At 38.8% G+C, this 26,319-nt stretch overlaps 1 protein-coding gene across 1 annotated transcript; it reads left to right on the top strand.

Moving 5' to 3' along the window:
* Positions 1-1,660: 1,660 nt before the first annotated feature.
* On the top strand, positions 1,661-19,585 carry LOC124305122 (uncharacterized). The gene is made up of 6 exons (XM_046764195.1): positions 1,661-1,980; positions 13,945-14,040; positions 15,145-15,466; positions 16,733-17,046; positions 18,127-18,330; positions 18,409-19,585. Exons 3-6 carry the CDS (start codon positions 15,148-15,150, stop codon positions 18,445-18,447), a joined length of 876 nt encoding a protein of 291 aa, XP_046620151.1. The 5' UTR covers positions 1,661-1,980; positions 13,945-14,040; positions 15,145-15,147; the 3' UTR covers positions 18,448-19,585.
* The last annotated feature ends 6,734 nt before the right edge of the window (positions 19,586-26,319 follow it).

Here is a 26,319-nt window from a genome sequence, read left to right as displayed (position 1 = left end):
CGTTGGAAATGTCTTTGACCAGGGTAATCACGTCGCGTTAAAGGACCTGTGCAAACTGGGAGCATGTTTTATTCACGAGGGTCAACTCAGATTTAAATTAAATCAGGTGAAGATGGGACGGAAATTGATTCTGATGGATTGATAGTAATAGTATTTGACGCAGCTAATAGATTGCCTGATATCAAACGACCCGTGCATCACTCTGATATTTGTATTTTCCTATCAAGATTGGCCGGATTAAACGGTGTGCTGCAATTTTTCAAGTTGATGAGCAAATTCCTTTATAGTGATATTGACGCGAGTCGGAAAGGTCATCGTGAAAAATAGCCTGACAGCCAATGTGTGAGCGGGGATGCAAAATCGAAGAATGGAGAATTTATCGCATAGCCCCAAGAATTCCGCGGTTGACACCGATGGGTCGACCATGTCAGGTCCAAACTTCCAATTACCTCACTACCACTCGTCAGTGTCAAAGAGTTCAGTCGTATCTTGAGCCCGCTCCAAATTTGATGGGACACAAAGTTTTTGGGGCACTCCGTTTAATTTAGGGGAGTGCGTGGTCCGCGGAAAAAGATTGTTCAACGCTTTTTACATTTCCTTTATTACAGGGCTTTATACCGCTATTCATTATCCCCTGTCCATTCGAGTGGTTAAAGAGAACATAATACTTCAAAAGTTCCACTCCGTCGGAGTTAACGATCTGGCACTACTCACAGCCGTCATTTTGTTCTTTGTTATAAACAAGCTACGAATAAATATAATCGTAGGGTTAGGATATCCTATACGGGGAACACCCAAGACCACCATCAAAACTTTCCACCTTAGGACGCGAGATGCAGAAGGCATACCTGCATTTCTCTTTCCGCTTCATCCATGTACGCACATAGTATATGCAAATTACGTACTTCACATATATGTACGAGATCGAAACAGTCTCTTGATGCAAGTTATATGCTCGTACAGGATACGCGAAAGCTGACGTCTATCATAAATATCTATACCTACTCCGCCACTACGTCAGCCAAGCGACCAACAGTTTGCTGCTCCATGATTCGTCCACGCCTCACCATCCCTCGACTAGATTCTAACCTTTACTGGCAGCTCTGATGTATACGCTATTAGTTCCACAACCTCCCAGGAGGTATGTGATGAAGTCAAGTGACTCTCAGAGTATCAACTCAACTACCCTCCGATGAAATTCATAACCTATTAATTAGATGGATAGTTAGATATACTAGGTCGTTGAGTAATCTACAGCAAGGTCGTTAAAATTTGTTCTATAATTCCGAAAGGACATGAATAAGAGACGATTTTGAATTGTCTGCAACTTTAGAGTTGTAAAGGTTGTAGAAAATTTGAGTACTGTGACGCAATGGCTGGCTCCAGCAGTTACCGAAATTTGGGATTCTGGGAGGGCATTAGAGCCGAGATTTATGGGTTTTCATTCGTTTATTTTCATAGGAGTTTTTGAAAAATTAAAGAAAACGCGCGTCATAGACGTTGACAAATAGCCAACTCATCCGCGCTACTCCTCAGAAAGATACTCGCACGATGACTTTGCCCAGGCAGAAGACCTGGTTCTTCGTTCTTCCTACTACGGTACTCCTTTACCACTTCCACAATCTCTCTGCCCCCCCTCGCCCCTCACCCTTGAGCCTCCTGAAATCATCCCTTCCACCAACATTTCCATCACCCCCTTCCATCATCACCCCCACCATGAAGTTGGGGAAGGGATGAACACCGCCACAGCCTGCACGCAGACACAGACTGTACTACCAGGGAGTGGAGAATTTCCCGGCACGATAGGAGCGCGCTAGGGGCGGTTGGCGTGGAGGCGGTATCCTTAAGGGTGCGAAAGAGTAACGTATATGTGACTAGGGGCAGCAGATTTCCAAAACCCCTACGCAAAGAGCGGGGACGAGCAAGCCGGCTTCGTCATCTCAGTAGACCCACGGTTTCCGGACTCTACGGACAAACCAGGTAAGCAAACCCAATCAAATCCCGTTATTTACATTAAGATATCTATTTCCTCGCGAAGGGTTCACCCTCGAGCCGATTTATCACGGTGTCATGAGGGACGAATTTCACTTTCCCGCGTCATTGCGATTTCATCTACTCTACTGAGGTAGTACTCGATTTTTCATATCTCCAATTCCATCGTTATTGTGTCTTGGCCTCTCAATGTTGATGCTACACGACTTGAGGATACGCGAATCGTAATGTCATTTGGATGATAACGAATCACAGCCGACTATTGTCATCGACTCGTTTGTGAATGGAGGATGAACCAAAAGCTCAACAGAACAGTGGTTTTTCTTGTTCTCAACTGTTACACCGTATTCATACGTCGAAACTCTAATACGGCCATACCTTGTAGATGAGCGTGAGACGAAGCAAAGTTATGAATGGACGAAAGCTAGCCGAGGGAGATTCATTGATTGACAATAGCAGCAAAGGGAACGTATAAGCCACTTGTTGCAACCCAAGATGTACCATTGCAGAAGCTTGCATAAGTGTAAAGTCGTGTTTTTCGTAACCCAACGAGAAATTCTATTTTTTTACTTATTTCGTGATGATTCGTGTTTGTGTATCCATCTGGAAACTCCCGCGTGTCATTCGTGGATTATAAGAAATTCAATTTCGGTCGGTAAAATTACACCGTAATTTATTTCCCATCCCTATATTCTTCGATGCGAGTATTTATCACTGATGCGCGTTAAGCACCAAACGATATAATAATGGCCTGATAAAATTTTATACCGCGATTGGCGTATCGATTCAGGTGGAAAAATATTTCGCGATAAGTTAAGATGCTCCCCAATCGAAAGCTAACGACCGTTTTTCCGAGATTGATTGAAGCTTCCGAATCACCGCGGATCAAACTTACACCAGTAACCCGGAGGGTTGCATATAACCAAATTCTAATCAATGACTGGCATCGCCACTTAACCATTAAAAAATATTTTACGTCTGTCTTTTTCTTCTATATATATATATATAAGTGAAAGAAACTGTCTATTCATCACATCAATATAGTTATTAATTAATTCATATGATTTTGAAATTTATCTGGATTTACTGGTCCCTCGAAACCGATATTAATTTCAGCAGGTATTTTTCGATAAGCACAACGACGGTTGAAGCTCCGTGAAATGTTAATATGGTTAACGATTGATCCAATCGCGTGCATAGTTTACCTATAATCCTATTACGAGCAAGCTGTGCTGTGCCAATAGCAATAAACCACGTCAGTTTACCCGTCGTGGTTTTGCGTTACTGTACAGTCTTAAATCACTTCGTCGTTTACGTTCTCTCGGGAATGCAGCCTGATAAAAGTCGAAAGATAACATGCAACGAAATAGATATATATATATATAATCATGATTTAAATTGCAGAAGCAATTCTACCTCTACTTTGTGGATAAACGATCTTATTTCATCAGAAAATTACGGAAACCGAACCAATTCCAACGGTACGATTAATTAACTTTTATCAAATACTCTCTGTTGAGGTACTTGAATTACTGAAAATACCTTTTACTCAAGAGCCGCGGAGGCAATCTGAGATAAGAACCTGCTCATTTTCGGACTGATTGTCAATAATTTAACAGCTTGAGTAGAAACGGAAGATCCAGGTCAATTTAAGATAAGAATGAGCTCATTTTCAAACTCATTATTCACGATTTACAAGTTCAAGCACGAACAAAGCAAGTTCGTTTTAGTACCGATAATTATTTAGTTGACGTAAAAACTGACCGCTAAACGATATGTGCAATATGATGTAGTCGAATTTTGAAACGTGCATGTGTAGTTTGGCAGTTATTTGTCAGTACGAATACGACTTGTGGTTACTTTAAATTTAACAAGTACTACAATGTGATATATTACGTGATACTGCTCTGATTATAGGGATCAAATGAAACGAGTGACTGAAAAATATAAAACTCGCCGGATAACATCTCTTTGAGATTATTTCTTTTTTCCACAAGCGATGCTGAAACGCTGTGATGTTTTTTTTTTTTTGGTCCTTTCCCTCGGGGAATATATCGGCTGGAACATGTTGCGTAGAGATATCTGAATTCGAGCAGAAAGTATAAAAATGAAACTGAGAGACCACCCGCGGGTATATTTTCAACGAGGTTGCAAATTTCCGTCTTGTGCGATTGAATCTCCATGCGTAATGCGGGGATAAAGTTAGGTTAAGTTAAGTTGGGTTCGAACGACGTCTAACTAAGATCCCTTTTAAGTAATCCGGTATTAGCACAAAACCTCTCTTGTCGTCGGAAACATGACGCTCCCACTTGTGGCTTCGGCTGAAACCGCAATTTCTGCGGACGCAGAATCACCTGCAGGAACGACCATTTCCTGGTTAGATAGCGTTAAGTCGCGTGAAAAATGGTGACAGAGGTGGGATTACGGGCTCGTGGTTCAAAGCCGAAATAGGCTCTGGAGAGACGAGAATTTCATCAAGGCCAAAAGGTTTCGGGGAATATCTGAAAACAACGTCATATTCTTACTTGTAACCCTTATCCGAAATCCCGCTCCTTGAGTCCTGAAAAGAGTGTTCGAAGTCTAAGCTTCGATTTTGTTCGGGATCGCTAAGCCGGCTTTTGTATTTTCCTTTGCTCCAGTACGCGGTGGGTGGATAGGTTACTAATTGAATACGGGAATAGAAGCAGAGGAGCTTTCCGAAAACTCATTGAAAGCTCGTTTCGCGCGTAGGTTTACGCGTGGAGTACAAATCCGACAAATCTTGAATTTATCTCGAAATTTTTGCGAACCTTCTATCAGCGTGATAAGAAATTCTGTTATCGTCGACAAATTGATATCTCGGCTTCTTACGTACCGTTATATATAACCATATCTCATGCGATGAAATTAGAAAATATTGTCTAAACAACGTTGATAAATTTTAATAACGGTTACTGAAAATGATGTTGAAACGTCGCTCCTGAAAAAATTGTTCCGAATTCTCCGGAAAACCGCTAAGGAATAACGGAGAACCTATGACGTCACCGTTTCACAGTTGGCCTGGGATTGAGCAGCCTTTGATGCGATAGTAGAACAGTCCGGGTTTCGCATACGTGAATTCACGCCTGGAAAAATACGAATGAGGTTCGCGGTGTTTGAAATTTCATAGACGGTGGTTTTTTCGAGGCTCTGAAAATAGATAATGAAGGTTATGGAATTACCTTTTCTGGTGGGAAACCCCTTTATTCTCAGCTTGTCGTCATTTGTCAAAGCGCCTCCGTGACGTCAGCCACTTATTGATCCGCCGGGTCTTCCCCAATGGGAGAATAATGCGACTAAAATATTTTGTTAACTTGTTGCTATACCGTAAACGCGTCTTATAGGTTCAATCTGCAGACAGCGTGCTCCCCTAACATAAATTCCAGCAGGAGTATGGCCGGTACTTAATTCGCAACGATTTTTTAGCTAACCGAAGTTTTGCCATTATATTACAGCATTTCTAACGACCCTTTTTTCATCTTTCGTCAACCTGCTTCAATAATCAAGTAGGTATGCCGAGAATGATGATGAGCTGATTTAATTATGGAATATTTGATCCTATTAAACGGTATGACCTTTAATCAATTCATGAAATAAACATGCGGTATATATACATGCATGTACAATAGGTTGGTTCTTAATGGGGTTCCAAAATAATTTATGGTGGGACCTGGTAAATCAGTTTCGAATGGTGAAAAAAAATTCTCTAATATTTTTAGATTTTTTTTTCGTTTCCCTAGTCTCCATATTTGATCGAGATGTTTCAAATCATTCATAAATTCATTCGCTAAATTTCGTATTTTACTTTATTCCAAGGTTATACGTAGCCAAAAAAAAACCATATTCTCGAATATTCAGTAAGATTCATCTTCTTTTCATTAAAAAATCAAAAATCATAAATGGGGTATTCCATGAGAAACATGTGCTACATTAATTAGTTCTTTTTATTCAACTTGTCAAATGATCAGATTAAGTAACAAAGTCACTTCAATATTTGCATGTCATCGACTATGATATTATGTAGTATTGACACGTGGATTATTCCATTAGAGTGCTGACTAGATGAATGTTAGTGTTTTGTTTCAATTTTTCTTCTTTTCGTTTATGTCTGAATGACAAAACAGCATATTTTTGAATAATTTGAAACTTCCCGCTTGAATGGGGAGACTAGAGAAATAAAATAAAAAATTGAAAAAATTAAGCATATTTTTTTTTACACCATTTAGAACCGATTTGACGGGTTGCATCACGGATTTGTTTTTTGAGTTCACATAAGGACCACCCTAATGTACAATGTAATTATTTAAGAATCGTATCTACACATTTAAGCAAAACTTTGCAACGAGTTCATTGTAAAAATAACTTTCCTTTTCAACTTTTCAATGAGATAAAACCTTTTACGGGTGATGATGATGGAAGAAAAAGTTTTCGAACCTTCCAACTTTTAACAGCAATAAGGTAGAGAAAAAACACACACGTAGGTATACACGCAAAGCAAGTTTTTCCCCAAGAACAAACCCAAGCCATATAGCGATAGTCGAAGCGTAAAGATCTTAGTTACTAAAGTCTCTCTTTTTCTTCGTTTCTTCATACTTTCCTCCCACGTTAAAACTCGTGTAAGGTTTTGGCGTTATATTTGAGCAGAGAACATCTCTTGATACCCCCAACCAACCTTCGACACACGAAACCTTATTTACAGTTGACTTTGTACAGGGTGTTGAACAATAGGAGAAATCTCATCCAAGCAACTTCCGTCAAAGCTTTCTTTCTGCTCGTAGCCGTTGAACATCTTCTGGAATGGCATCAGACGAGATCGAAGCCAACGGTACACATTCACTCATTCACTTACCAACCATCAAAATAAATTGATTGAAAATTTCTTGCCGAAGCTTGATTGAAAGCTCGATTGCTTTACATACCGATGTGAATCTGGACACGTACATCTCGTTGTACACTTACAGCCTCGTAATGCTTCAGTGCTATTTTGAGAAGTATACAGCGATGGTTAAGTTCCTGTAATACTCGATCGATGAACAACGATTACTTATGTCTCAATATATACTGCAGATGCTGGTACTGCGGCACATATTTATCCGATTGACCATCGGCAGGTCTGTCCTCCAACTTTTCTTCGGAAAGCACAATAAGCCCTGTCGAGTGTTTGGAGACTCAAGGATGTGCGCTAAGTTGGTCTGGCATCAGCGTGAATCAGTGCCGGGATTTCTTATCAACGTGCTATAATGAAGACCACCCACTCGAGCTGGCCAAATGGTAGTCTAATTGTATTTACTTCGGGTCTCGTCCTCCTCCTCCACCTCCTCCTCCTCCTCTTCCTCTACTAAAGGACTATATTGTCACAGTCGTTTTGCCGGTTTAACTGGTGAGATGAAGGGACCCTGCACTATTGCAGATTAGAAAGACCGTAATTCTCATCTCCATTAACCGACAAATTCAAAAGAATTGCGGTAGTGTTAATATTTTTTCTTCCTTTTTTTTTTTTTTTTTTTTCAACACCAACCGTCAACCCCTGATGAACAAACTTGTTATCTCGTGACAAACTTCTCCGTAAGCTTTTCTCAATATACCATACAAACCTCGTTCAGAGGATCCGCTTTGTGCTCGACAAGCACGCCGCAGATTTTTCGATTAAAATTAATTAGTTTACCTTTGAAGCGGCCGGCCGATGCAAACATAACTAAACTATGTTGGTCGAACTTGATAGCAAGGCTCGTGGTCGATCAAACTGAGTTAGAACAGACCAAACAGAATGCCTTATAGACCTTGGAGTCTAGAGGGTCAAGCTCCATCTGCTAGTTCAACCCAATGATTACCGTATAAATCGATGTCCACTATCAATACCCGCGAGGGTCAGAGAACAGCAGAGAACTTAATTCAGCCCAACAAAACTGTTTGCAAGTTCGAATAAAGATTAAAACGTAATCTGGTAGTTAGATAATATATACCGACCCTGATTATTCATCGGGACCGCTGTAGCTTGTTATTAGAATTTTATGCCGGTTTGTTAAGGGTGGGGGGGCACAGCTTGGTCGATCTTAAAATCGTACCTATTTTACAGAGTTTTTTTTTTTTTTTAAGCAAATGGAAACACTTGGAACAATTTCAGTTTAGGGGCTTTATTATTTATAGTTTGTAGAACATTTTAGAATTTTTCTCATTGACAAATAGAAAGATTTTTGGGAATTATAAACACTCTTTCGGGTTCGAGCTCGTAGCCGAAATATTAAAACATTTTTTTGCCCCATATACTCGTATATGTATATAAGATTATGAATAAAAAATGTCATTTTTCGACCAAAAAATTGTTTCAAAATTTGGATAAAAAAAATTCTAGGATTGAAACTCAAAAATCTAGCCACGAGTTTGAATCGATGAACAAATTTTAATGAATGCGTCAAAATTTCAAGTTGATCGGATAAAAATTCACCGAAGAATCTGTGCCACCGAATTGAAAACGTGGTCGTTCGCTGCCCATATGCGTCATACCGCCACTTTGTTATTAATGCAATGAAAAAATTTCAAAATGTTCTTGAAATTATAAATAATATATAAAGCTCTGGAACTCAAAACTTGCTGTAAGCGTTTCATTAAAAAAAACGAAACTCCTAAAAATAAACATGATTTCATACCGTCCAAGCTGTACCCCCCTCCCCCTTAATACGCCCGACACGCGCCAGTCTCAGAGCTTTGATTAATTACCTGTTTTTGACTCTAATTATGCAGCGGAGAAATCATTGCGTACAGCTGTAATGCGAGTATCCGCGAGTTTCTCTTGAATAATTAGCCAGTAATAAACGTGCTCGCAAAAGCCGGATCAGACATATCTATAGTGGAATGCAGTTTAATATCCGAGCGAATTTTTAACCGAGGATATAATCACGAATCATTATGGACGGACAATTGCGGAGTTGAATTGAATGGGTCCGTTCAGTAATGCGACAACCCCTGCAGGGTGATTTATTTCATCTTAAGAGTAGGCTTAATGTTGGAGAAAAGTGACAGGTTTTTCTTACCCGCCTCCATTCGGACAGCTTCGAACGGTGCGGAAAACCTCAACCCTCCGTGTAAGTTTATCGCAATTTACAATCGATCGACCGCAGAAATCGCCCGTGTACATGCTTATTCGGACAAGTTTCACGGCTGGCGGTGCGGTTTAAGGGGAGCTTTCCGCTCCGCCCTATCGATCTCCCAAACTTTTGTGACAGCATGTTTCACCGGCATTCACCAGACGCCACTAATTCAGACACCCACAAGTGTCGGAATTAAAGAGTTTCCTCCGTCCCACGTTTATTGTGTACCACCCAGCCAGCCAACAATGTATGTACCTATTACACTACCGAACCGTGTATTAAAAATGGCTTATTTGATGTCATCCCCTCAGGATTTACAAAAGAAGGTCATATATAAAAGCCGGTGCATTGTAGTGTCTGACACAATGTGAAGAGAAGAAGGCGGAGAAGAAGCAGAAGGCAGAAAATGCCCGTTCACCGTTATCGTGCCTCCCATAGTGCAGAACCGTATATATAAGTTACCCGACTTAATGGGTTGTTATCGGAAATGAATGACGGGGCAACCGATATCTCCTCTCCTTTTTGTCGTTGTACGCACACTGTTAATTTTTCCTTCACTGTAAAATACGAGCATTCGACACTTATTGTTACGGCACGCGAATGAACCACTAAAAGAAACCCCAATCAGCTCTGTGAAATGAAATTCGACAATTGATTAAGTCCCGCGAGAAATGTACGGGTAGAGAGTTTGAATCGGCAAATATCCGTTGATTGGACTGGTCGTTAATCGCATCAGTTAATTCACGGGGTAGCAGGAATATTCGTGCTAATTCTGAGAGACGTTGACCGTTTTGACTCTCGACTATTCCCACAGAGATTTAAAATCGGAGGAACGTGTGCAACGAAGTTTTTCAGTTTGGACTTACTCCGTGCATTATCGGAATTTGTATAATTGTGACAAACTTTATATATCGTCTATTTTCATCGATCCGTGATAAATTGGAACGTGCCCTGAACCATTTTTGCATGCGTGTTCGATTTGTTCGAATGTTTGTAAATCATCTATAAGTGGTATATATAACGGCATGAAATTGATTTTTCAAAACAAAAGAAAAGATGGAACGACAGGTTCGAAAAGCTCCTGCAGCCGGATAACGTTAAGTGCTTTGGAATTCAGGCCACATCACCGAGCGTCCAGTTTCAGCTGCTAATCGAATTCCAGCATCGTTTCGAAGTCTTCAGGGGTTTCCTTCGTGAAAAACGAAGGAAAACTCCTGGCTTCTCTTTGTTATTTGCCCTCGTTACGCTGCTCCAATATACCGCTATATATATAACCTCGCAATTCCATCTCTCTTAGTTCCTGCATCTTTCAATTCGTTCGAATCGACGAGAAACTCGAACTTGGAAAACTTTATGGTAACACAAAACCTCGCGCAAGCCTGTATTGTTGCCGCGAGTTATATGGGTCGATGGTTTCGTCGGAGAAGCCTATGCTCAATTATCATTTTATCACACCGTCCTGTAGTTAACGTTTGACGTCACTGCAAGCCCACGCGCCGATTGTTGTTTCCGTTGTTTAATTATTCATCTATTCATTTCGCTCTTACATTTTAGCCTTTAAACGGTCTTTATAACCCATGCATCGTTATCACTCCCACGGACCTTCCTACCCTACGTATGAAACCGGGTGAAAACAGCAGAACGAACAAAAGAGAAGAAGAAAAAACAACACAGACGACATATCTCACGCCCACACGCATCCACCCTATAAGGTATAAAGAGGCTAGAGGTACTATGTACTACCTTATTGTATACATACATATAAAGGATACGTCGTCGTACCGCAAACCATTTACCGCCGGTGGTAAAAATTATCGAGCGAAACCAATACAAGTAAAGCGTAGAGCCGAGTTATATACCATACCAAAGGTATAATAATAAACATGTTGTGCGGAATATCGTAACTCCAGTGAGGAAAATTCTTATTTTTTCCTCTTCCAATTTTTCTCCTTTGTATATATATACTCATGTATATTTCCTTTTTAATTATTGTATTACGACTAACGAGGAGCTTTTGTTCAAACGATCAACTGAAAGCTTATTTACATCCAGACTCCAAACATGGTGGCCCGTCGGTATTTATACTGAGGGTGTAAATAATTCCTTCGGCCTTATACCGAGAGGTTTTCTTAGAAAGGACCAGCTCGCAGCGCGCGCGCGATTTAACTTGCTCAATTTTGATTGGCCAACATCCGTACTCGTAGCCTGAAACAAACCTTCACGGAGTACTTCATAAAGAGGACGATCGTCGTAGGCTTTTCGGGTTTATTTACGGCCAGAAAAAAAGGAAAGAGATCATTTTCTCACAATCTCCACCAGGGTAGCGCTGGTGATGCTAATGTCAGGTTCATGGCATCCGTTTGTTATTGTTTGTATCACGTGATTGCGGGATTCCGGTTTTTAAATTTAAAAAATCTGAAATCAGCAACACCAGCGCCTCTAGTGCAGAAAGATCTTGCTGCCCGTTTCTCATACATCACGGTCGTTCTCCTTATATCTAGGCTCCGTGCAAAACTTTGTAGATAAGAACCAGTGTTGTCACTCTTGTAATTGAGAATGTAGCAGTTCCATGAAAAAAAATGTACTAGATAGGTAGTAGAATGTACTGAATGGAATTCAACTATTTTAAGGTTATGTTTTTTGTCACCAGGCAATGCTTTCATTGTTTTCGCAGTTCGCACTTGCCTCTTACGCAGGCCACTAAAAGGTCTCTTTCGACAGGTTCATGCCCCATGTGGGTTACATGCTATTTATGCCCAGGTTATGATGTCGAACCGCACGGAGGGAAACATACGATCTTAGAATATGCTCTCTAGAGAAATGTAGGGTATTACATTGGCATAAACAGGATGTTATATCGATGGGGTTTAGTTGGAAACTCAATATCGCCTGGAGAAAGCGCATTTAAGAAATGTTATTAAAAATTATCAAAGCGTGCTAAAACATCTCTAAATCTACTAAAAAAATCATAAAGTGTATGTAAGTGTACGATTAAAATGTACTAGAAAAGTACAATTGTACCAAATAGGGGAACACGTTGACAAGTGGCCACGGTATTCTATATAGGTCGGACACTCCGTCTCTAAAATCGTAAGGGAATTGAAACCGAAGTTGTGAACTTTTGCGCATTTTTTCCGCTAGCGCTAGTGAGGGGGAGGCCAATGCACTTGTAATAACCGGCCTCCGAGATTGCAGCGCCCCGGTCAAACTAGAAAACACAAACTTCAAACCGGTTACACGGCGTTCAATGGTAAAGGAACAGGAATGCCCAGACCTGTGTAGAAAACCGTGCAAATGACAGTCAATCATAACCTTTCGCGTATTAAGAATGGCCGGATCACGGCGTAGCCGCCGCGCAATTTATTGCGCATCATTCATTCTGTCTACTACGCTAGTAACATTTTTACGAAATTGGCTACGCATATAAACTAGACGAGTTGCAATTGCCGAGCGGGTCCTTTTAAGAGAACCTCTCAGTATATTGGTTGTCGGTTATTCAATGGTTCAAACCGTTACGTGCTATTGGGAAGGTGGCGCAGAAACCTCTCAAATAAATCAGTATGCCGTACAAAACTAAAGAGCATAGAGATCAACAAAACACCCTTCAAGACCCCCAAGGAATGGAAATACCTACGTCTATTCTCAGATCAAGTGCCTGCTTACGCCCACGACGACTCGAGACTGTACCCTTTGCTCAACCAGCTTATCCCGTTTTCTGCGATGCTCCAGTAGAATATTTGAGTATTGTCAAGCATCGAGATCCCACAGTGTTACTTTATGGGACCCCGTAAATTATTTTATATTCCCTGAGCTGAGGTGGGTATAAGGCGGGTACAGGGTAATGGAAGTTTTGGCGTGCCTCTCACATACCGTGAACGACCAGAGGTACGGTATAATGCACATCGTTAAACGAAGCAGGATTTCTTCCTTTTTTCTGCCATCTTTCTCGTTTCAATCACGGAAATGCGGATTTTCACAATGGAAATCGGAGGGTCCTTTCATCTTTTTGATCATATACGTACTTGTAATTTCGGGCTTCAAGTTGTGGCTGATGCGAACTCGTACCCGTACTGGTCCGATTTGATGGGTGAGGGCAGGGTTGGAGTTGCGAATTTGAAAAATCCCGAAAGCGCCTAAATCTGAAGTATTTACTTGAAGTAAATGAATCAAACTTATATGACACAACAAAGTTTCGAATGGCCGAAAATCCGACGGCTCAAAGTTTTAAAATGCAAGATTCCAAAAAGAAAAAAACGTTTCGGTAGAGAAAATTCTAAAAATTAAAATATACTCACTCAGCGTAGTTTACTCAACGAGTGGGTGTAAAAAATCAGAAACATTGAAAATGGAAATGATCAGGATTCCGAACGTAAACATATCGAAAATCCAAAACAAAAAAATCTCAAAGTGCTGAAACTTCGCCGAGTAAGAAATTTATAGAATTGAAAATCTTCGTTCATTCGGAATTTCGATGTTTCGGATTAAGAAATTTTCTCATTCTTGCACTTTCTGAACTTTGACTTGTCGGAGATATGTCCCTTCGACCTTTCGGAATTTTTCTCTTTCGGAGATTTGAGCCTCGGGTTTCGGACCATTCGAAACTTTCATATCTCCTCAAAGTTTTATTTCCTTACTTTAACTTTGACCACATAAAAATACGGAATTTGGGGCTTTCGGAACTTTTCAAATTCGGCATTACAACCCCGCCTCGATTGCTGAGTGTAATACAAATCCGCGTATCCCGCACCTGCCTGAAGCAAACAGAGTGTTTGATTCGAAATAAACCGAGTTTCATATGCCTGTATATGTGTACCTAAAATCGATACCGTTTCTTGTTTGCTTGCAGATATTTCAATCACGGTGCATATCTCACAACACATATCTTTGGAAAGACTATTTCAATCGTCACACGGCTTGAGGAAAGACTGAAAACAACGTAAAGGTTGGTGCCAAAATTGATTCATCCACGCAGCATGTGTACATGCACCAGATACAGTTCGTGACGCTCCCCTTTAACCCAATCAACCCTTAATTATAATAATTGCCGCGTAAACGGCATTGCGGATAATCAGGATCATCGTATTTGTACTACGCCTGCGCTTCTTCTCGGTAAATAGGTACGCGCGTGGGTCCCTGATTGTATAATCGAGAATTAATTTTACTGGATGGTGCATATCGTGTTCCCGACCAAATTGTTAACTCAATTTACCGAAGCCACAAAGTCATAGCCACTCAAACTGAATCAATTCAGGCTAAAAGTATTATATTCAGAGAATGTTTGTAAGGATTGTATAATCGACTGGAAGCACGTATTCCGTTTGCCTCAAGTCATGTGGTATAAATTCCGTACGAATGGTTCACAGCTCTTAAAACCAGCAACTCGATTGCTCGGAAAATGAAGGCGATTGGTACAGGTATGTGGAGAATGGAGGGATGTAGACGTATTTAATAACGCGACATAACTGCTTGGAGTACCACTGCAGCAGGACTCCTGACGAATATAATTACAGTAGGTTCTGTACGTAATTTAGCAACACCTAGCAATTTATGGGATGAACTAATCCTCTTACGCCGTCAACCAAGCACTAGAGCCGTACACTTGCTTGAGGCAACGACGCCAGTATTATGCATATGGGTTTACTCGATACACTATCACATAGTTCCAGCCTGGCGTTCAGCCTAAATTAATTACAAGTTTCAAATTCTCGCGAATCACCGAAGCCCCCGAAACACGGGATAAGATAGCAGTTTCCTTACAAAGTTAATCATGTTAAGTGCCAAGATTCAGTATCCACGGTGTATATAATCAATCCACAAATACAATTATCCGCACCATTTCTCGCGCACTCTTATATATCCTGTAGCTTTCATTCCCGCGCGGGTAAATACATGCGAAATCGGGCGCAAAGTCAGAATGGAATGCAATTAAGCGTCGAGCTTTGAGCTTCCAACTGTCAGCTTTGGATGAGGAGAACATTATACCAACAATGGTAGAGATTGTAAAATGAAATTTCTTACGGGCCAACGTTCTCTTCTGTGCTTACAGAGAATGCAGGCTATCGTAGGGTTGCTGAGCTTTCACGTGTTGCTCGCGAGCAACATAATGGGATCGAAGGGTCAGCAGTACGGTGTCCATCCGGCGAACCCCGAGCTGGGTATCCCGGTTCAAATATCGGGAGGGCTTACCGAGAAACGGGGAAATATGGAGGAGCCATCTTGCGAGGAGCTCAGAGCTATGTGGAGATACAGCAAGAGGCAGAGCAGAGCTGCAGAAATCACCAACGAAATACCAACCTACCGCGATCCGTTCTCGTACAACGTTTGGGAGCCCTATCTAGACCGGACGCAGTCGTCCCTGGTCTATCGGGGTAAGAGAGCTTCCTGCAGGGTTAAGGGCATAATTTCACCGGGTCATATACATGTACCCGTACATGTGGGGTTCCATAAGCCGACCCGAAACTCGAGCGAATCTTGTGCCAACACGAAACTTACACACCAGAAATCTTCCCAACTACACACTCTTGACACCTGACGTTGACACTCGTCCCCCGATCAATAACATAGAATCAGAGTAAAAAGTCTGAACCAACTCGAGCATTCGCAAGGTACTCTGTCATCATAACAACTCCACAAAGCCATAAAGTTGACAACGAAGCGCTAAAGCGCTTCGAGTACGGTGTCACGTGACCGATTCAAGCACACTTACGATATTCGATCAGGATATGTGATCCGTTTGATGCTAGGAATTGCTCTCTGATCAGCTAGGACAATCAAATTATCGTACCTATGAATCGAATGATCGAAAAATTTGCAAGAGACAACCTCAAATCTCATTTCGCAGCGAAATAGATAGGTTAAAAATTTATATTATATTTATTCACCCCTAGCTGACCAAGGCGTAGTTTTCTTCAGCAGCACTATCATTTCCTAAACAATGTCAAGTCGATTAGAAGTTTTGAGAAAAATTGGATCAAATTTCGTAAATACTCGTAATTAGGGGATGCCACAGTCACTTTTTACCGACCGCGTTAAATATCACTTGTTTTGACTACACATTACCAAAGCCTACGCATGAATGATGTGTAAATACCGTAGTCAGCGCGATTCTACGTGAAATAACGGATAAGAATGCTCAAAAAAAAGTTTTGTTTTACTCAACAATGATCACTTATTGTAGGAACATATTGACTGGCCATATTCCTGCATGAAAGACAGAACTTTTTGGATATGTCTGTATGGCATTGCATGTAAAATTGCGCTGACCACGACATTTTCACATCAGTGCTGCGTAAGCTTCGATAACAGTAAAAACCAGTGACATTTTACTCTGCCAGTAAAGGATGTCTATGACATCCACTTGAAGTGCAGTCACGTGACGCCGTGCAAGAGAAAGTACCTCCATGGTACGAACTGATCAAACCCTCTCTCTTCACCATGTTGAAGTTAGTAATGTTAACGTATCGATACATCACGGAATGAATCGTTGTACAATTTTAGAACGACTCTCAAGGAGTTGGCTTTTCAAATTATGAACATGTTTTCTTTATTATGATTTATCAGCTCAATGTCCGACAATCCTAAGCGTGTGAAGTAATGTTAACTAACTTCATCGTCATCTCTCTTCCGGTTCGAAGGACCCACAGGTCCTGCCAGAGTCCGCGGAGCGGGTGGCGTGCCGATATTCGGAAGAATAGTCCACAAAGCTCCCGCGGGTCATCAACTGCGGAACGGCATGCCCGACAGAACGCGAGCTTTCGAGGAGGTGACGCGCCATTATGGAACGGTAAATCGTCACCCCTCACAGTCACCCCGTCGTCGCCTGACGAATTTCCGGCACGTGGGTGGAGCTTCGCCCTCATCCCAAGACAGCATCTCCCACGTTCCTCAGGCCGGAAGCTTTCAACACTTGAAGGAACTCATCCGCACCGAACGAGCCCGAGAACTCCAGGTGATCATTCTTACCCCCGTCAATTTATTTCGGCGTCGGTGAGACCTCCTTCTATTTTTTTTTCCCTTTCTTACTTCGCGCTACGGTCCTTTGAGGGCTGATTAATCGCTCGCGATTGACGCGATGATCCCATACGTTTCGAGATGTGGAATTACCCACCCTCGTCTTAACTATCATCAGCTCAAACTCGGACGGCTCGAGTACCTACCAAACCGCATCCTCGATCTCCTTCACGGGGGTCGAAAACTTTCGGTATACCGCGCGCAGGGTTCAAGGAAGTTTAGAAGTTGTCGGAACCTCCGTCGGTAAACAGGTCGGAATTCCCATGTAATACCAACCACCGGAAAACTCTCTTTGCAGCGACACCACTCTGACCTCTCTCTCTCTCTTTTGTACGGGCAACCAACTGTACACAGGTACAACATAAAGGCGAATCGGAAGTTGGCGGTAAATAATAAGTACACCTTGTACAGTCCCTTCGTCGCTGTAACCTCACTTCTGCAACCTGTGGATACACACAAGATCCCGTTCAACTTTCCCCCTCACTTTCGTGACGCGAAACACAAAACCGCATGGAAACTTTCTGTTTCAAAGTACGTACGGTACTTTGTCAGATTTAGCGCCAGCAAATGGCCAACCCTCAAATATTAAGTTTAGTTTCGCACTTACACATGAATATCGTTCAATTATTCCCGATCGAAAATCTCTCACTTTCTACGGAGATTATCACTTTGCAATTCGTCATCTGGTGAAAAAAAATCAAATTAATGCAAGCAGGCCGACAGCTGATCGTTTAATTGATTTATTTGACACGAGTAACTTGAAATCGCAAGAATTACGATTTGCCTTCATTAAAATCAAAATCTTAGGTTATGTGGTGATAAAATGGCGCCGACAGCCAGGCTCTGACGTCATGAGGACATTTTCCAAGACATAAATAGAGGAAAATCCCTGGCCGGTTCGTATTTTCGACGGCAAAAAAAAAAAAAAAAAACAGAGCGACGCGTCGTTGCGATTTAAAAAATACTCAGTTGACAATCGTCTCCCCGGGGCGTAAAGTATCGGTTCTTCTAATCCCAGGAGCAACGTATCGCCGAAGAAGTAGCTGCGCGGGCTGCGGCAATCAAGGAGATGACAAACGGACATAGACAAAGCAAGCCGGAGACTCGTCAGCACTACTTGAACTCCCTGCAGTCCTACAACGACATGAAAAACGTCAACTACAACGACTACGACCAGGTGCAATACGTCTCGAACATGGCAAACCTTGGGCAGTCCCTGTCGGTGAGTTTCTTCGTTTTCCAATTACTAAATCGAGCCGAGTATTTCGTCAGAGAGAACAACCGTCGCCTTTATTTGTAGAGAGGCGATCAGTACGGGAGGGGATACTCGCTTCGTTAGGAAAGCAATTCTTTCGTGCGACGGCGATGACAACTGAACGCGATAACGACTCATGCAAACGGCCGATTACAAAGAAGATAAATATACGGTATTACGATTATGATCGATCGATCGATCGAATCTTCAGCCGCTGTCTTGATAATGATTTTTAAATTCCCGATAGGTACACATTGCATAATCACACATGTGTACTTATCCGAGATCCCGTGAAATCAAAGATTGCGATTCAAGTTATACCTTCACCGTCTCACCGATATTTCAGACGCAATTGCCTGAACATTAAAGCCACAATTGTTTTCTTATACTTTCTCACAAATTTACTATGTTCTGCGATTCCATTCCACGGTGAGACGTGATTTTTTATTTTGTCTCCTTTTTTAAAACATATCAATTCAATATTATAAAGTGTGGCGAGTGCGTGTATAACGAAGGAGAAAAACAAGCCCTCAAATACTAGGAAATTTTCACGGAACACCTTTGAACAGCACCGCTACACTATTATTCGAGATCGAATTATACAACGCGGCTGAGAGCATCGCGAAATAATACTTTTCTTATTTCTCAATTTTTCCCTACGATGACTGATCAGTATAAAACTTGAGTAGCTGAAAAATATTTCCATAAAAATCATTCTACAATCCCATTGTTAGCGAAAAATTCAATACGATGAATCAGGTATCAATGAAGCGAAATTTTTTTTGAAATACAAAACATACTTTTTTTTCCTTCTGCTTTTGTTTTTATTGCAAAACTAGTGATCCCAATATTTATATACCATTTTTTACAAACATATCATTCTTGATCAACGCTCTCTCAGGTGGAAAATTTTTTTATTACGCATAATTTTTTCAATTCAGTTTGTCTTCGTTTCTAAGAAGATAATTAAACTTGCTGACTGTAACTTTCAATTATACTAAACTTTAAGCCTAATAATGTTAATTAACGTGCGACAATATTGAATAGCGTGTGAGAAGCTTGCGTGCAGCGTTGGAGAGAAATAGAAAAAATTTCACGCGGTATTTTTATTATTTTTCTATTCCTATAGAGTTCGTATAGTTTACCTTGCACTTCCACACGGAATTTTAAATGAACCCTAAACAATGTACGGAGAATATGATAAATTTTATTATCAGATAAAGCAATATCTCATTGATAATTGCCACATGTGTAATCGCAAATCATGTAAGATTTCCTCCAACAAACGCAAGTTTCTCATATGCAGGTGTATTGAATTGGCAAAAAAAAAAAAAAACATTCTGACAATAACTACGTAGTATTTATGTAAGGGAAATTTTTTAAAAATATAATACATATACATATATATGTATATGTATCACAAGAAATGTAATAACCTGCATAATATGAATCAAAGATAAAGAGCGCGATTATCTCGAGTTGAACGCCAAATCAATTATTAAATCTCACAATATATAATATATGACAATAAATAAAATTATGATTAATAATAATAGTAATAACAATATATTGATAATAATAATAATAATAATAATAATAATAATAATAATAATAATGATTATGATTATACGTTATAATGATAATGATAATAATAATAATTTAACAACAAATCCAAGTTCGATATATATACTGCAGCTATATTGTAATGCTGCAATTATATACAGATGATTCTTCTTCTTCTTCTTCTTCTTCTTCTTCAAAAATAGAAAAAAAAACAATTTTTGGAAGAAAGTGCGTCAGATGACAATGAAACGATCGATCGATGTATATGAAATTTGGCAGAGAATCTCAAGTGCTGCCTATGCTTGATATTCGTCGTATATGTAAACATATAATAATGTGCCATCGGATATTCGTCAAAGTATAAAATTTATGGTTAGGATTATTTATTCATCCGTTGATTAGATTTTTTCATTTACGACAGAGATGTATACAGAGAGAGAGAGAGAGAGGAGATAAAGAATAAAGAATGAAAAAAAAAAAATAAATAAATAAAAAAAATATCGCACACGGTACTAATCGTATTATATTTTGGCGGTATCTTTTGGTAGATTTAGAGAGGCAGTGTTGTGCTAAAGTGTGCCACTTACCACGATTATAGGTATATCATTTTCCTTCAATTACCAATACGGGTATTCATTGTTGTTATCATTATTATTACTATTATCGTATTTAACATAAATACGTATATATACATATATATTGTTTGCGCGGAGCTGTTTTGTCAGCGTAAAAACGAAAATCAAAGATTTAATACGCGCGTTTCAAAAACACACTTGTATACACAATAATAATCGTATTCGGTGATCCGACTAACACGGCAAATGATAGATAATATTCATCGTTACAATTACATAATAATGTAACGGGCGTATACATATAATGCAATTTTGAGCAAGTGGGGCAGATAATTTTTAACACAGGCATGCCTCGCCTAAGGTGAAATGTGTCAGACAATAATAACATGGCTTAATAATATTGTTATAATGGTCACTAAGCCTGACTAAATTATAAATCTAGGTATTACATTATATTATATTATATTACTAATGCATACACACACGCGCACGCACACACACACGCACACATGTATGGATATTTAAAAAATTGACCTCCATATATGCATATATAATATACAAATATGTATGTATATATATATATAGAGGTATATTAGCGAGACCCATTGAAAACATTATGTTCAATTATTCATATACATTTTTCGAACGCTTACGTCAGGACGAAAGGTAGGCATGCGTAAGCGTTTAGATATTATTATTATAATAATCCGATGCATATAACACACACACACACACACACATATATGTATATGAGTATACGTATATAATTAGGTGTATAAACAGAATATTATTGTCAGCTGAAACGATGATGATCGTGACATAATGATTGTTTGACAATACGATTTAACCGAGCGTTCAGTATAAACCGCTGACCAACGGATTAGTAACACTGGCTCCGTATATAATAGTGAAAACGATATACATAAATAAATATCCTTTCGTGTCAGATGTTGAATCAATTACTAATAATCTATAAAAATACCAATGACGTGTAATTATAACGCATTCTTTGACGGAATGAGATGAAAATAAGGAAGTGAACGAAATAAAAAGAAAAAACCAAAAACAACAGCAACATGCAAAAAGAGAGGCGGAAAATGATGTTTATTTAAAAAGAAGCAGGATTAATAATAATAATAAAAAAAAAAAAAAAAAAAAGAATTATTAATTTTATAAGAGATCTATTATATTATTATAATTATATAATTATAAATATATACATACATATATCTATAGCGTAAACGTGTTCGATCATATGATATATTAATAACCATACGTCAAAGCAATGCAGCTAATTAATTCGCAATCAATACGGAGTCCGGTAGATAGTCTCCAGTCTCAATTAACAATACACTTTAAACTTCGGGGTTGGTTTCAGTCCTAGGCTGTAGATCGCAGCCTTGCATACGGCCAATCAATTAGTTAACCCTCCGCTCAACCTACGCTTTAATTAGTAATTTTCTGACCTTTTATTGAACTTTGAATATAAGCTGGGTTTATCTAAATGAATTAACACGAGTCTATTTATACCCATTTGTCTATCTATAATTTACATTTATTATACTGAATAATCACTAGGATCGATTATACGGGTTAACTAATCACAGACGAGAATACATGCGTGGAGACGAGAGAAAAGTAGTTTATTCCCGACTCAACCATAAAGTCAACTTTATTTTACCTCAAAAGCGGGACGAAAGTGGCATTTTTTTCCCTAAATCGCATTTGCGGGAAATGTGAGATCATTCTGTTTTCTTCAAGGCGCTCACTTCTTCTGGATTTGGATTTGCGAGAAATATGATATCATAATTCCCGTAAGTCTAAATCAGCAGGAAATACGAACTCATAATTCCCGCAAATCAAAATCCAGAAGAAGCGAGCGCCTTGGAAAAAAGAAACAGAAGAAGCGAACGCTTTGAAGAAAACAAAAGAAGCGAGCACAAACAATTGCCCACAAGACGGAGTCGGAAATAAAGTCCTATATGTAACACAGGAATAAAAATCGACTTTATTCCCTTGTTCCATAATGTACTATTTTGCAATTTGTTCAACATTTTGTTTTTCCAACCTATGAAAAAGTTGAAAGATTGAATTTTCAAAATTTTGAAACGTTTGAAATTGATTATTATCAACTGATATATCAATTTTACTACGCTTTAAGTGAATATTGATGCCCCCTAAGCATTCAATTAGCTGCAGATCCTGACGTTCATTCGGTTATCTTGTAATTTCGCTCTGGTGATTGTATGCGTGACCACGCCACCACACTCGAATCGGTTCAAATCGAAAATAATTGTTGTTCACGCCAATTTTCCTTTTCCTCGAATTGCTTTTCATGTCGAGAATATCACTTGCTTTGATACAGAGTATCGGAATGAAAATAATGGCAAAACCGCTCTTGTAAGAAACCTGCGAAAAGAAAAAGAAACGGATAAACTTTTAGTCTGTTTCAAATCCGATTGTTTTTTCGTCGTGTACACGCGTACATACACACGCGCGGTATTTTAGGTACATACTGTAATTAATAATTAAGCCTACTGACTGCATGTGCATTTATTCAGGTCATTTTCTGCGATTCTTACTGGCGAAAGGCAATTTGAAAAATGAAAATTTGGAGTTTACACCACGTTTCAACCGAATGCAGACAATACATATAAATATAATTTCAGTTCGATTCGGTACAATATACATATCTTAATCCTCTGTTGAAGAATGTTGAAAACGAGAAACATATCGAGAAGTCAGAAGTTGGGGAACAGCAAAGCACATTTTTTTTTCTTTTTTTTTTTTTTGTCATTTTTTTAGCAACGTTAATTGTAGTCGATCTGAAATACCCGAGCCACTAAGAATTGTAGAAAAATACAGGCCGAAGCATTGACAATAATTAATATTAATGGTAAATTAACGTTGTAATAATATTGCTAGGAAAGATTGTAATATGAGTATGGAGTATAAATTATGATACAGAGTGTATTCTTTCGGTGGGAAACGTACAGTGTCTTAGCAAGTAATTTGACATGTTTTGAAAAGGTGTAGACAATAACCGCTTGGATGATATACATAAATATATAGGTATTACCTGTGTACTGTATACATACCCGTATACACGTTAAGTATTTGGATTCTAATTATAGACACGACCCACACAGAGGCGCACACGCACACACACATATACGTGTACAATTATTGCGTGCAGATATTTGGTCAAATTATTATATTTAACCGATATAGTATATTAAATACTGTATAGTATAATACTTCTCCCCAGATAATGACTTGAAAAAAATCATCTATTATCATTGGATTCGCGATTCTATAACTATAATCAACGATACAATCAATTTTACAGAGTATTACCGACTGAGTATCTCGGCACGCTGGGCGGAATTCCGTTATCGTTTTATCGAATACCGCAATTGACTATCGAAATTCACGGCTAGAAATCATTTCACTTTGCTAGAAGACAACTAGAACGGCAGGCAGCCCAACGAATGCTATACTCATTTGGTAACACAATGTATAACCCTTTCTACTATTGGCTTATAAAACCGACATTTTGTTACTCTGTACTCGTATCATCTATTATACCTATGACATATCAAGAAAGAGGTACTACTATAAATACAAGTTGCAGAAAAAGAAAACAGTTGATGTTCGATTCGCGAGATTGCGAAGAACATGTATCCTCTTTTACGCCAATGGAAACGCTGAAAACTATTAATTGTGCAACGATTAACTAAACCTAACGTTAATCAAAATAACCTACATATCCCCAGTGATTTTAATTGCTATTATATATTTATCTATTATACCTATTAAAGAAATAATTAAATAATGAAATCTTTGATGAATAAATCTAAACAAAACTATCCTATATTTCGACTGATCACATGTCTCTGTTAGTTCAATTGTTATTTCAATACTCGATTATTGTTAATCAAAAATATCCTAAAAATAATCTTCTCAGATGCATATTGAGAATATCCCTACGCTTAGTATGTACTTATCGATGACAATAAATTAAAAAATATGTACTGAGTCCATTTGATTTATTTATGATTATTCAGCGAAAACGTGGAGTCATTACGGCTGTTCAGATAAATAACGTTCCAACTCTGGATTGTTATTGTTCTGAACTATAACTTGACGATTCGTATGCGGCCGAGTCTAGAAGAATCTAGCTTGAGAAGGAACAAAAAGCGTCGAAGCGAGTGCTAAGATTACTACGGATATGTCATCAGTGACTGTAGTAGGGAAATATCGATTGGTGGGTCTTCAAGACAACTTTTTATGATTGGACATCGAAACGACGTTTCTGTATCAATTACTATATTACGTAGTTGAGACGGAAATAATTGTTCTGAGATTTAACCAGTAATAGTATTAAGGCAATAGAGTTGCACTATGAATATTCAATAACGTAGTGTTAAACAAAGGGAATGTGAATAATTATAGCATCCGACTATCGTGCTACAGCGACGACAAATTAAAAAAAATTCTCTAACGTTAATTTTTTCTTTTATAGGAACTAACTAGTCAGAGGTTCCAGAAAAATCATTCTGTAATCCGAATTACGTCCACTTTTGTTGAATACGTAATTCTACTTCCAAGCGTACTGAAAAGTGGAACTGCTATATCAATTACATATGACTATATGGTAAGGTTTGAATATATAAGCGAGTCAATTGGCTCACTTTATTGTACGGTATAATTTGGTGGCCGAGAGCAGGGTGATATAATTATTAATAACTACTGTATCTGTGTATAATATTCAACTATAAAACGATATTTTGTTTTTCAAATATAATATATGTCTATCATCGAAGTTGGCATTTCATACAATCCCGTCTCCCATTACATCTGCAACCATTCCAACTAGTTAATTGTTAATAATACATAAATAATACATGATAACAGCTGCATCGTTAAAAGACGGGATAATTTCACGATTTCAAATTTGCTGCAGTTATTTTTTTCTCCCTCCGAATTGTTTAGTATCAAACGTGAAAATAAATATCTCTGCTGTCAGTTTCTTTTTGCTGTGGTACGTTCAGAAGAGATACATATATACTTATGGCAGACTTACGCAATGGACTTAAACCCATAACTTACAGTATTAGAGGTAAGCTAAAAGTTTGGAAAACTTTTTACAGCAAAGAAAGAAAAGTTTGAATCTTTACTCTGTCTTCTAATTCCCTATAACTTATGGCTCTGGTCATTGCGTAAGCCGAACTAATAACCAAAACTGTTTGAAACACAAATATACTTGAAAGCATACTTAAAAATAAGTAGTATTTAGACAGTTCTTAAAAACTATTGATTTTAAATATTAGTAACGCTTGTTGTTCCTTTGTTCTTTCAAAGATTCTTTGCACCAGCGTTGCCAGCCTATCAAACGAATATTTCATTAAATGGCACCAAAAAAGTTCTTTAGATTTCTTATTTACATGGCACCATGACAATTCTTCATATTTATCATTTTCAAGAGCGATGTTTGACGGTATTGAAACTCAATAAATACACGAATACATAATATATTTCATTTTTTTGTTTCATAACATGAACAATTTTTCCAGAAACATAGAGTGATAATTTCCGAATGAGGTAACCCAGACAAATTCATATCCTACAATCTGAATTGTAAGTATAGAGATATTAGAAACTTTAACTTATATATTTTATTTTTATTTTCAATATTTGAGACCACTAACTTATAAAATAAGTGCGTTCACAAAATGCAGATGCCACCTAATTGGTGCATATTTTCTCAGGAACCTGACGATTGGTTGATTTTTAGGCTGTTGTTTCGATTTCGCAG

The sequence above is a fragment of the Neodiprion virginianus genome, chromosome 5, assembly GCF_021901495.1.
Source record: "Neodiprion virginianus isolate iyNeoVirg1 chromosome 5, iyNeoVirg1.1, whole genome shotgun sequence".
NCBI classification, from domain to species: domain Eukaryota; kingdom Metazoa; phylum Arthropoda; class Insecta; order Hymenoptera; family Diprionidae; genus Neodiprion; species Neodiprion virginianus.
Note: the sequence above shows the minus strand (reverse complement) of the source record. Positions and strands in the feature narration are given on the sequence as shown.